We start from the raw sequence: 14,081 nt of genomic DNA, 5'->3' as shown, positions 1-14,081 counted from the left end.
TGTAATAATTATTTTTTAAACCAGCTTTCTTAATACGTGGGGATGAGGGTCTTTTACTCTGTGGATCAATTTCGGAAATTACCTTATTTTTATTTACAACCAAAAGCAATAAATAGCTCTAGATAACTTTATTAGTTATTTCATCTAGTCCTAATTTAGTTAAATACTAGTTACAGACCCCATAAAATGTTTATGTTTAATAGTTTTCTGTAAGAGTATTGTAATACAATTTGTTAAACTGTTAATTTACAAATAAATCAATTCGAATTTCAAACCTAATTTGTATATATTATGCAATTAACTGAGTTTTATGAATTTAATTGATTTACCATTAAATGCTTGTTTTGTAGTAAGAGTGAGGACCCTTGGGCCGGGTTCAAATCCCACCAATTGCCAACAGAGCTATGTGGTGAAACCACTCAATTAATCATAGACCACTTAAAATTTTAGGTCGACTCATATAAAAAACAAATCCACGTATCAGGCAAAAACCCTGATAACGTCGATGATATTATGTATATCGAGTATAAACCTGTACGAAACACTATGCGATTTTTTAAGTTCAATGTAAACAAAGTTGTTATTAAAGTAATAATATATCGCAAGGAAATAGTTTTCTAAGTTAAAAACTCCTTTTCTATCAAAGAAGATGTTTTAATATTTCTTGCAAGGCATAACTGAAGGTCCAATATTTTACAGTATTTCTCTAAAACTGTGACTAAGAAGGTACAAAAATTAAGCGTGTTTAAGATTCTTCAACGCGATCTACAAAGGTTGAAACGTGTCCGTTTTAATTAAATTCCCCTGTTAAAAGTTGTATAACCTTCTTGTTTGGGGCGAAGAACTTCTACTGTAACTCATAATTTTATTACATTGTTATAAGTTAAAGCCAAACTAAATGATTAAATATATCGCTTGCATTTTATAAAACCTTATGCGATTTTCTAAATATTATAAGTAGGTAATTAATTTTATTAAAAGGCAACAATTTCAGTACTAGAGATAAAAAATAATCAACTTTGTACAGAGTTGCTTCAGGATAACCATTGTTTTTATTTGTTGTTTGATACCAATATAATATATATTATTTTCCAACAGAGAATTATTATTGAAGAATATTCTGTATGAGGTGTTGTTACCGTACAAAAACAAAATTCATACGTTTAGAATTTTTTTTAAATGTTCAAATGATAAATCAGTCACATGAACAGATAAATGATTGGATCCAGTTCCAATTTCGCGGCCGACTGACGAATAAAGTGTGGATCAACTTCCATTAACAATGATTGGCAAATTACTTGGTCATCCAGTCTTCTTGATATTATATGGATAATGTATCGACCAAATATTAAGATAACTTTCGTAACCAATTTAGATAACAAATAATGTTCCAAACATACGGATTCCAAACATGTCTCGATTCTCGTTCAATCATCGTACACCAACCCTCAAAAATTTATATAACTTACATGTAAGTTTAAACCAATTTGGTGACTTTGAGATCCTAATAAAATTTCATTTAAAGTATGTGTTGCAACTGTGTCTCAAATCCATTACAATAAAAGAACTCCCCTTTAAAAAAAATGCCATGTCCACTTTTATTACAGATGCTAAAAGAATGTCTTTAAGGTCTTTAGGGTTTATCAGTGAAAACGGATTTTTAATGGGAATATTCTCATAAATATTTAAAAGACAAAATAATTATGAAAGCATAAATCAATTATTTTGAAGCACAAACCTCGTTAGCAAGCATGAAATGTTGAGGCTGCCGACTCAGACATAGTAAAGAGAAGATTGCTTCGTCAAATATTTTCACTCTATTACCACTGTTAAATTTTTAAGCTCTACTTTTAACTGTTTATTTATTCTTGTTAATTGTTTGTTGTCACTTTCGGTTGTTAAAACGAGAGAAATCTGCAAAGTAAAAATGTGCATGTACAGTAGCTGCTTTATTAATGTATTTTTATCGTATTGGTTCGTATTTTTAATTGATCAATTGCTCTGAAAAATTTCACCTATGAATTTTACTATGGACAACCGAAAGAATATTGTAGTTTGGCAAAACAAATCACAAAACCGTTTAGAACAATGTCATTTAAATTTGACTTTGCTGCTAGGAAACGCATTTTCCGACACATTTCACACGTACATGAACAATCAAGAACATGAACAAGTTAAATAAAATTTATACATCAGCCAGAGCGTTTTCTCTTGCTACAAAACATGTGAAGGTACGTAAGAATGTTAAAAATCACTAGGAAGTAGTTACAAAAACCATTGCGATGGTTTGTGCATGAAGAATAGGTTACATTTAAACGTATTCCAATGCTACATACTAAGCTACGGAGTTCTATAAACCGTTTCTATTTCATACACATCCGGATGTCAAACAATTTAAACAACACAAAAATAAATTGGTAGTCAATAACATTAGTTTTTACACATAACACTAATAATAAGTGTTATAAACATGATTTAGAACATCAAGTTTAGAGTGAAACTACAGCAAACATGTGTGGTACAAATGCCTATTTTATTCGTTGAGATTGGAATCCAATGGATGACTGACAGTCTTCAGTGTCAAGTTATACACTTATATTAGCATGTATTGTGATCAAAAAATAAGTAGCTTTTTGATGGTTCGAAACTGGACCAAGATGTTCCTGGCTTTAAATAAATGATCCTGACTAATGAAACCGCTGATCTTAGTCAGTAACAAAGCTACACAGGTCATCACACACCATTCTACACTCATTCTTCATTCATATTTGGGTTAAAATACGCACCTAGGTGACGTCCCATCTCGATGATTGATAATTGATAATAATTGATGAATAATTAATTGATAAATAGAAAAGGTTAAATTACCTGTTGTCGCCTTGTAGTCCTAGTTCCAAATTTCAGCTTTTCAGCTATCAGACGATCCTGAAACACCACACCAAAAAATTAAAATACCCCCGCCGCAGCAAACCTGCAGACTAAGCGAATTTCCATTTGACTGATTGGATTTACACTGAAATGTCTACTTAAAAATATAACATTTATTCCCGATTTAAATAGAATTAGTTTAACAAGTACTTAGGTTTGCTGCATCAAGGAGGGTAAAATTGTTTTTTTTTTTTTTGTAAAATGTTAATAGTTAGTAAGAAATAAAAACATTTTCCAAATTTGATCAAAATATGTTCATAAACAAGCAAACTACAACAGTTTACTTATTCTCCATAAGAATAACATGGGAATTTTAAATTTACAATTTTTTGGAATTTTCTCCGTAACCGTTAGGCGCATAATAACGCTTCAATATACTAAATTATTTGTTTTTTAAGCTCTACAAAATGGTTTGGAAAGAAATTGCTAAATTTTAAGTTTTTTGGGTCAAAAATGGGCAAAACCTATTTTTACCCCATAAAACCCCCCGTAAACACCCGTTACCATGGTCCGATCATGCTGGATCGCGAACTCGTTCGAATAAACGTAGGTTTACACGTTTGTGCCAAATTTCATCAAAATCGGATCATTTTTGCTTGAGTTATCGTGCTGACGGACACACATATATATATATATATATATAAATATATAAATATATACTTTTGTGCCCACCCGGTTTGGCAGTCAGTGCGCTGGTAATTTACTCGGTGTGGCAGTCACCCGCCCGAAAGCCAGTCAGCTCTCCCATAAGCCAGTCAGGTATGGCTTCCCGTGCACTTTATACGTATGAAAACAGCAAACCGGTGCTGCTGCCTGTGTCGATAAGCGTAACTGCAATACCAATGCGGAGACTGTCTCATCGTGTGTTCTATCGTGGAGTAGTGTAGCCAGTACGGCACCCTACCCTACTTTGTAGCGGTAAAACCCAGCGGTCTGTAACCTTCGTTTACTCCTTGTTACTATTTGTGTTGGGATAGTGATTAACTACGTGTTAATGTTTAAACATGTTCATACTCCAAATAAATATGATGCACCTCTAATAAGGATCGTCGAATATTAATTAATTATAATTGGTTGAATCTTGATCCTACCCGTTCATCATCTCATATTTTAAGTTATTTTGATTTTTTTTTACCTTCAGTTGAAATTTGAGTCAACTTCTCCTGTATACAATATTTTTTATCCTAGTATTTACAGTGTTTCCACGGACCGGGAACTATACGGATTTTCTTTATCTCGAGAAATATACGTGAATCTTGTCCGAGATACTGGAACTGTTTTTACGCAATTGCGTAACGCGAAGGAGTAACTATTACATATGACAACGATATTATTCTATCTGATAAGAATAACCATGAAACTACACTCGAAAGATAAAATATTTTTATAACAATTTCAATTTTACAAACAAACTATTACAGGAATTATATTTTGGGACGGATGAATGATAAGGAAGCAACAAAAAGTGGTCACGAGTGCAAATACGGTGGGGGGAGGGGGGTACAATATAACGAACGCCAGAAACGATTATTTGTTTACTTTTCAGATACCTTATCAAATCTCTCTCTCTCTCTCTCTCTCTCTCTCTCTCTCTCTCTCTCACTCTCTCTCTCTCTCTCTCTCGCTCTCTAACAATGTACAGATTGTGGACTTTACGATTTAAGTTTTCCTGCAATTATTTCAGTTCAATCCCATACCTATCCTTATGGTTTCCTATCTATTATTTTTCAAAATAAATAGTAAAGCAGGTTAAACTATTTTTTATTTTATTTTCTTGAAACCAAACACTCTTTACCATCCGGTATTCTGCAGAGTCAAATGTTTAACACTGTGTTTATAAAAATTGAATGGCCACACAATTTTGTGTTTTATTTTTTTTTTACTAATAGTAACTGGGATATTTATATATACCAATAAGTGCTGCAAGCTGTAATAAATGCTGCTGATTAATATCAAAATAAGTTATAATTTATTTTGTATAATACATCGGTCATTGAATACAAACCATAATGGGTTTTCTATTTGTAACTTTAACTTGCAAATACAGTAGAACCTCGCTTAACTGGAGTCGCATCATCATGATGCCTATAGTAATACCAGAAACAAAAGAACCCTCGGCCGATTCGAGCCGCGCAGGTTTGAATGGTACGGCCCACCTACCTGCGCGAACCACGTGATCTTTTCGTTTCTGCGCAGGTTGTTTTGTTCGTGGTATATCTATATATATTATATAACCTCACAAATCCCAAGAAAATGTTTTATTAACTGTGTTTTTCAGTCTAATATTTCGATATGAACGATATATTTAACTATTTACGGTAATTTTTATGTGCAGTAGGTTCCCAATTATTGAAATATTACAGTTCATTTAACAAAAATAAGATGGAAGCGAAACGGAGAAATATCGATCAGTATCGTCAAGGTCAACCTATACGCTCGCACCTACAGACTGACAATCTTGCACTGACACTGACATACTGACAATCATCTGCTTCTGTCTGCTGTCACAACACTGCAATATTTTGTGGTTGGGTCGTTGGGTGATTAGTAACCATGACAACTTGTGGATGTAGAGAAACCAAAGAAAGAATAGAACAAAGAGAAATAATAAGAGGTGTTTTACATCATTTTTATCTTTATCTTATTTTTATCATTGTTATTATTACCAGAAAGACTTAAGTACAGTACTATGATTTTATGGTGTTTTATGAGTTATTTAATATTTTTATCCCCATACTTCTGTTCTGAAACATCATGTAGTAGTAGCCTAGGATGACTACGGTATCAGTAGTCTTCTAGTCTACATTTTCATTTTGTTTTGTTCTTTACGTGATTTATTGCTGTACAGTAAGCAAGTTTTGTTTTGTTTGAGTAAGCATACGGTGTAGTTTTTATTAGTAAACCAAGGTTAATGACTTAACATATCACGGTTGCGCAATACCTATTGTATTTTGACTATGTAAAATGCAAATTTATAATCACGTTAACGTCCATTTATATAGTGTCCCGGAACGGCATTGTTCCTGAGTAAGAAACATATAAATATCATATTTAAATTATCCAGAAGTCCTTAGTTACTCACACGGGGAAAAAAAGTTTTAGGCCTAAATCATTTGAAACCTGTACATTACATATTTTTGGTCGAGTTTTCGACCACTGGACGACCACTAGTTAAAGTTAATTGTATTACAACAATCTTTATAGTAAGCAATATAAGCTTGAATCGGACTTATCTGCCTTCAGCTAATCAATCATATGATAGTACGTTAGAGAGTAGGCCCATGCTGAAGTTTTACTTATACTTGAAGAATGACTTAATTTAGTACCAAGAAATAAATCACACCCCTTACATACACTGTGCTGTTTTAATGCTGTGTAGTTGATTGCTACTGTATTAACCTGTGATCGCATATTAATTCATTCATTAGGAACGTATTTAAAAAAATACTACTTTTATTATTTTTTTTTATTTCTATGATTTATTTACAATAACAGAAATGTGTAAGATTAAAATAAATTAATGTTTTGCATTGTCCATTTAAAGTTACATCATAGTAAATTAAAATTCCACTGAAACTTAAACAATAAAAGCCGAAATTAGTTATAAAGAAAACACGAGTTTCCTTTATATTGCTTTTACAATCGAAATATACATACTGAGCCACGGCTCGGTCCCCCGGTACTTTTCATTTTAAATATTCAAATAAAGTCGATTATTTTTAATGTTTTATGAAACGTGACATAGCAAATTTCCACGGAACTTTTTTTGTCGGCTACTACTTTATTTTATTTTTTGGTCAGGTTAGTTTAAAAACAGTGGATTCTGTATACAAAAAGTGAAATGTTCTAAATCATATTTTTTTATTTTTGGCTTATGTACGTAATTTTAATTGTACGAGAGGGGCTTCCCACCGTGCCGGATTGCGCCGTGCGGGCATATTTTGATCCAGTGGTGGGTGTTTGGTGTTTTGAATAAGAATACTGAATTGCTCGTTTTAAGATCGTATCATTACAAATTCTATCATTTTAAGATTCGCTTACACTTACGAGAAATGCATTTTCCATTTGTACATTTCTCAGGTACAAATTTTATGAAATAACGTACATTATTGCTTTGTTTGACAAGTAGCTGGGGACCGTGCTTTGTTCGGGAAACTTTACACTTTGAGAGTATTCCTTGGTCAATGTAATGCTATTCCAAAAATAATTATTTGTGGTATTTTTTTCTTGACATTTAACTTCTATTCAAATAATAATATCATAGTTTACTGTAATGATGAGATAGAAGAGTTTTTAAAAATTTGTTTGGTTCCCCTAAATGGCCGAAACTATAGAAATTACCCAGTATTTTTCACGCTGAATTCAAAGAAGGCTATTAGTAGTATGAAAATCATCCCACCTTCCTTCCTTTGAAGTATTAGTCACTGCAAGAACTTGGACTCGCTCCAAAACCAGAACCGAAACGTTTAATTTACCCTCAATTTTTAAAATGTAATAAGTTACAATTTTCTGGAAACTCAGGACACTTTCTGACTGAAAATAATTACGGTTGATCCTTGTTGGTGAGTACCAAAAAGGAACCTTAGGTATAAACATGGTTGTATATCCAAGTTTGGTTGTCCTTGATATTGCACTATTTCATTGACACTGACAAATTAGGGCTAGGCTGCACTATAAGTTAATTGGGAGTTTATTTGATATCTAGTCCTATGCTTATAGCCTTCTTAAGGCAAACATAACCAAAACCTAACCACAGACATATAAATATAAGTGATATAAATATAAACACTCATCCTCTGTAGGCCTAAAGCTACCTATCTATATTTTTTTGGGTTAGGATTAGTACTTTTTTGAGAGAGTGTCATTATGTACTGAGCACACTTAGATGATATAGGGTATCAGTGATTTATGAAATTATTTATTTATAAAAAGCAACCTAACGGAGTTACCTTAATGATGCACCCAGTATTTAATACAAAAAATAAAGCTTATGCCTATGTATATTAGTTTTAAAACAGAGTAGAATAAGGCACCTATAATCTAGATTAGGCATTGATTAGTGTTTATAAACTAAACATGGATGAACCACTAAGTCAAGCTACTAATCCAGTTGTTCAGGCTAGGCTAAACTGAACTGTGAAAGCATCCATCTCAAAACGGCCACAACTTAAGAACAGATCCTAGAATTTGATTTTTTTTAAACTTTATTTTTCTGAAATAGATAGCTAAACTGTCCAGTGCAATCATCCCACACTGCAAATAGCAACACTCAAACTTAGTTAGGTAAGCTAGTGGTAGGTTACAACTAATTATTATCCCTGTGACCGATTCAGTGTAACATCTGACATCAGTCAGAATCAGACGACATTATTGACAACGACACTCGTCGTGTCGTTTCTTTAATTTACGGTATAATATAGTATAAAACATCTACCATATCCATAATAATGTTCTACCACTGCACCTAAACAGCAGAAAAAAGCAAATCACCAAATTCATTTCACCAAGATTCGCACAATATGACAAATTATTTATAAATTAAAAACAGTATATCTTCTGTGCCAGAAGTTAATGCGTGATTGAACTTCAAACAAACAAACAAACATACAAACTTTCACATTTATAATATTAGTAAGATAAGATGTATTAATTAAATATTAATTACTATTGTGTGCCCGTTCTACGCACGGGGATCCTCTAGTGGTCAGTTGAAACCTTCCTAAATAAAGAAAAACTATTGGTTTGCATATTTTCAGATATGCTAGCCAAACTATTATATACAAACAAATACAGTATCTGACAGTTTCAAGTAAAAAAAAAAAATGCGTAATAGATCTATGAGGGGTACACTTCCATATCTGTTGGCACAAACAACTAAATTAGTAATATTGATTATTCGACTGTTTAATTCCATATATCGTTTGGTTAGTTAGGTTAGGTTAACCTTACCTAACTAACCAAACGATATATAGTTAAAATACTATACCTCAACCTCGCCATTAAACATTCAGGTTGGAAATTTCACTATCAAAGGTGCTCTTGGCCTGTCCGTACGGAACACTGAGTTATATGCGCTACCAACTTATGAATAATTGTTTAAGCCTACGAACCCAAGAGATGGATAATTGGTCTGTTGGACGTATGGTCCAGCGAGCAGCACATAGCGTTGAGAAGACACATTAGAAATACGATTTGAGCATAATCCGTAACAATCACCCACTGTAGTTGTCTCTAAACACTTTACACAACCGCCATTGAAGTGCCGTCAACGAGTTGAAACCTTATATGTAAGCTATTGGTAACGCTTATGTAAAAAATGTAAGTTTCCCAGGCATATAGAACACTGAGTCAAAGTCTTTTCCCCGGTTATAAACCCAAAACTCGATAGAAATTCTATACACAAAGAAGCTCTATTTTCATTTACGGTTACCCTACACATTATTGCACTTGCGATTAATTAAATCCGTCATGTAAGGAAAAACGGTTTTAATCCAACTTGGTTTGGATTTGCTTTTGAAACTTGATCTGAAATGATTGCTGTATTTGTAAACAATATTCAATGTAAACATATCAGTGACAGCTAGAGAAAAATAATCTTGATCCGAACAGCTGTTCGCTATTTCATATGATGATTATGTGATAAACATTGTGAGAAAACTTGACAAAAATCGCACAAAATTGGGTTTTAAACGTCCGTAAGTTTTTTTTACAAAGTAGTGAGGCCATATTTTAATAGCTAAAGACACTTTCGCCAATCCAGTGGATACATTAAAATGATTCGAGGATCTTGATAGGTACTCTCGTTTTCAGGAGAAGGCCACGTAAAATGGCCTGTGGACCGTGACAGACGGAAGATAGACAACAACGGAATTGAGATAATAATTGATGATTGAGATAATAACGGAATTGAGATGAAACTTTTTTCGGATTCTTGAATGTTTAAAACGTAAAAATAATCTAAAAGTTGATGATTCTGAGCAATGTACAGACAAAACTCTAATTTTATTTATATAGATTAGTACCTGTGGTGATTTTTATTAGAAATTTATTGAAGTAAATAAACAGCAAAGTTAAAAACCATCTAACCAGTGTTTTTATTTAAAAAGTACGTAGGCCTATTTGATTGGCTTTGTTTTCTGAACTAAAATATCTATTTCCTGGTCTATTTTTAGTTCCTGTTTTCGAAACATAATTTGGCAAAACAATTATTTATTCATTAAACAACTTGATCGAAAAATAATTTCTAAACATTGGAGGACAATTAAAAAACTTTTGAATTCTAATAAACCTAGCTGCCGTACCTGTGTTTTACATCGGAGAGGATTTTGAAGAGAAAAAGTTTGATACACGTCACATATTTCAAATCCCACTCCAAACACGTCATGTTAATACGTTTACTTCCTTAAATTAAGAATGTCAGAATCTTCAATTAACAGGCCCGTAGCAAAAGTTAAAAGTTTCACAAATCGAATCGTTTCTACCTTTTGGACCATCAAAATCAAACTTTATTGACAGCATTTAAAGCTGACTTCGTTAAACATTCTGTTATCTACATTCTTCAAAAATGTAAACATTGTGAAACTTTGGAATCCCATGGGGCGTAACTCAAAGAAAACACGTTAAATGTAATCGGTATATTTGTTAACCAGGTACAGGGCTACCTCTTGAATTGATATAGATAATAAATCGAAAAATAAAGAAATATAAGTTGATTGATTATTGGCTCTTACAAAAGGGTAAACAATCAAGGAACATGATTTAATTAAGTAACCACACATCACTGAGTCTATACCTTCATTCTTTCTTGTAAAAATCGCTTTGATTGTGGCTCTATATAAAATAGGGAAGTAATATTTCACTGTACAACGAGCTCAAAAAGCTCGAGAACCAGCAATAAGATGGAAATAACCGGCAGAACCTTTAACCATCCACTGGCTCGCTAGTCGCTACCCCAGGTCGGTCGGTAGCCGGGTAGCCCATCAATGGAACCCGTTAAGGCTCGCCCCTACCTCTCGCCACAAAAGAGACAAGAATTTTGCCTTGTTCCACACGCCTTTGAATGTTTGAGGCGGGAAAACTATTTGTGTGCTACGGCCCGCGCAACACAGGATATTGTTTTCGTATTAGTTGGCCTTTTTCCAAGATGACCGTGACCGTTAACTTATTTTATGGACTCCCTTGGAGAATAATTCAAAACTACAAAGAACATTTCTAATCCCACAGTATACTAGCTATTTAAATTATAAACACTTTGGTGTTTGAAAAATATTTTTGGACGATAAATTTTGCAGCTTTTTGAAATCATCCAAGATGGCCGCTTGCCTCCAAGGACTCAACAATAGGCCTAATTGTGCGACTATAAAGGAATAACTTCCCACCTTACGCTTGCGAATTAGTACGGTACATATTTGTATCCACAGTTGCCAGGACGACTATTAAGACGACCAAAGATTACATTGACATTTAGGTATTTAATCTGTAGAATAGTAATTGTTAAGTAATCTGGAAGACAACTAATTAAAATGAAGTGCGAAAGATGGGTTATGAGAGTGCTCAATGCCTGAAGCATAATCCATTTGTTTGAGGTGCGGATTTTCAAGCTTGTAGAACAAATAAATATCACAAAGTAGAAGGGCAGGGGTGAAAGTGACTGAAGTGACGGGATACCCGGGTGGATTTTCAGTGACTGGATTCCAGTGGTATGCGGTAAAATATATAGTGACTGGCTTAGCAGCACAAATTTTACGTGACTGGCTTTCCCATGCAAATGCGGTGGTGACTGCATTAGCATAGCATTTTTTACGTAATTATATTTTAGTATTTTTAAGAAAAAAAGAGATATATACGTTCAGATATGTCTAGGCTTAAGATATTTACCAACATATATTATATATATATCATAGTCTTGAAATATATTGGGGGGTGCAACTGACTGACTTTCAGTGTATATTTTATGTGACTGGCTTCCCGGGCGCGGCCGTGTATATATATATATATATATATGAATTTGAACGGATGGTGTTTTTGGCTTCTAGGGACCTCAAAACGAAAAAAAATCGGTCCCGCGTCCAGGTCTTACCATGAGTACTACGGTAATAGCTTATTCCCTGTATGGGAAATTCGCTAAAAATAGAGCACAAGTTTTTGGAAAAAATATAATTAACAAATACTACTGTTAGGCACGTGCATATATAGTAAAACGATCATAATAAACGTTACTCAAAAATTATTCTATATCATCTAATTTCGAAACGCATGTGTTCATAACTCTATTCTAACGCGACACTGATCGGTCAGCCTCAGCCATCGATAGTTGGGCATGGACTTTCTATGAGTCAGTAGCTCAGTCGATACTGCGACGAACTTTGAATTCATAAAAGAGATTAGTACTTTAGATTCTGGTAGCTGTCAAATATTTTACCAGTACAGCAGTGTTGTCAGTACTGTATCAGAACCCCCTGGCTTTGCTGGATACGTCCGATGCACGGGCCCGAGGCATATGTTGGCAAATGCAAGGTTAAAAGACTCCACCAACATCTTTTTCATAAAACAATATGTTTAAAACTACTGCTTTGTCCAAGAAATCTATGAGATATCTATCTTAAGGTATACACACCTTATGTCTTTGGTGACAAGGAGTCAAAAGACAAAAAAAATCATTTAAATGATTTAAAGTCATTGGATCAAAATAATATTATTCCGTCTTGTTATAGACTCCACCCATCAACCTAGAGATGGCTCTGGTGAAAGGATCGAAAGATATCTCCGCACTAGTTGATCTATACAGCAACACATACATGAAAGAAGAGCCTATGGTGAGAGCGGCGGGGATAACTGACTTGAGGGAGCTGACGTCGTTCGTCAGCACGGCACTGGAGAGTCAGCACTCGGTTTTGCTGAGGGAGAGATCCAGTGGTGAGGTGGTAGCAGCGGCGAGTGGTGGACCCGTCACGTCCGACACTCATGAACATCTCCGTCTCTACGCAGGTGGTGTACAACAGTAGCTAGAGCGTTATTGTATGCATGGAAGAATCTTTGCTAAATAAATTCTCATTTTCTTTGTCATAAGTAGCTACTGCAAGTAGTACTCAAGGTTTTAAGACAATTTCTTTTTCATTACATTTCCTGAAAGTATGGCCGTAGCTTTTCCACTCGTCACTATCCTTTTTCAAATGTTCCAAAGAACGGTTGCTCTAAGTAACCCCAGAGGGGCCACGTAGTCGTGGTTGTGATGGTAGGATTCAAATGGTGTAACGTTTCTTTTCTCGAGAAAAGGTTTTACGCGATTGTTTGGTGCTTCTCTATGAGTATCCGTCCGTCAAATAATTCCGCAACAATTTCGTAGATACTACTAGTTTAACAGTCCCTGTTCGGGCACCAAATTTGTGACGTGGACTTTCTTCAAACGTCGTAAGTACGACTTGTTAGTTCAGATCGGGTGTAAATCTAATTAGGAATAAGGAAGGGCTAATTTTCGTGGCATATAATCAATACGATTCATAACAAGTCTTTATCATTCCCACAGATCGGACAATGAAAGAGCCTCGCAGTCAGCGTCTCGTGCATCTCTGGGCCGACGTCATGTTCCAGTCCCGACAGCTACAGAGCCTACACCTGTCTACACTCTGGGACGTCTCGTTCCTCGCCACTACACCGCGCATGCGCAGACTAGGCCTTGCGCAGTTCCTGGTGACTCAACAGCGCCGACTGGCCACCACACTGGGGTACAGCGCACTCTCGCTCTACAGCGCATGTCCCCACACGGCGCAGCTGGCTCTCAAGCTCGGGTGTCACGGGCTGGGGGCTCGGCCCCTCGGGAGCTACCATGACTCTACCGGAACACCTTGGGTGGCAGGAGAAGACCTGGTGGAGTTCTTCTACTGCTTGCTACAACCTAGAAGAGACGGCACACAGCACACTACACATAACCCTGAATATACTAACCAGGATAAATAGTACATTCTACGTCATTTATTTTAATATAGGTATAAAACACTGGGTGATGCAAAAAGGATTTCTAATGGGGTAAAAACATGTGTATGCCATGAAAATGTTAAATATGCTTCAACATACCAATACACAACTAATCAATTTTTTTATGACGTCTTCAGAGACAGGAATATTTTTAAATACAATAATGATCTCTTCAGATA

General features: G+C 34.8%; 1 protein-coding gene across 1 annotated transcript; it reads left to right on the top strand.

Annotated features, from left to right (window-relative positions):
• The first annotated feature begins 2,134 nt into the window (after nt 1-2,134).
• Nucleotides 2,135-12,932, top strand: LOC128996592 (uncharacterized). Its single transcript, XM_054421988.1, has 2 exons — nt 2,135-2,231; nt 12,642-12,932. The coding sequence occupies exons 1-2, from the start codon at nt 2,166-2,168 to the stop codon at nt 12,930-12,932; spliced, it is 357 nt and encodes a 118-aa protein (XP_054277963.1). The 5' UTR covers nt 2,135-2,165.
• The last annotated feature ends 1,149 nt before the right edge of the window (nt 12,933-14,081 follow it).

Source organism: Macrosteles quadrilineatus, unplaced genomic scaffold, assembly GCF_028750875.1.
Source record: "Macrosteles quadrilineatus isolate MER2022 unplaced genomic scaffold, UCM_ALF_1.0 Scaffold_6__1_contigs__length_79288215, whole genome shotgun sequence".
NCBI classification, from domain to species: Eukaryota; Metazoa; Arthropoda; class Insecta; order Hemiptera; family Cicadellidae; genus Macrosteles; species Macrosteles quadrilineatus.
The sequence above is the reverse complement of the archived record's forward strand: the minus strand, read 5'-3'. Positions and strand labels throughout refer to the sequence as shown.

Bases quoted from the DNA above. Each gene is read 5' to 3' on its own strand.
- LOC128996592 (XM_054421988.1), top strand. From the start codon at position 2,166: ATGAACAAGTTAAATAAAATTTATACATCAGCCAGAGCGTTTTCTCTT. The intron at 2,232-12,641 runs GTACGTAAGAAT...GTCTTGTTATAG, and splicing joins TTGCTACAAAACATGTGAAG to ACTCCACCCATCAACCTAGA.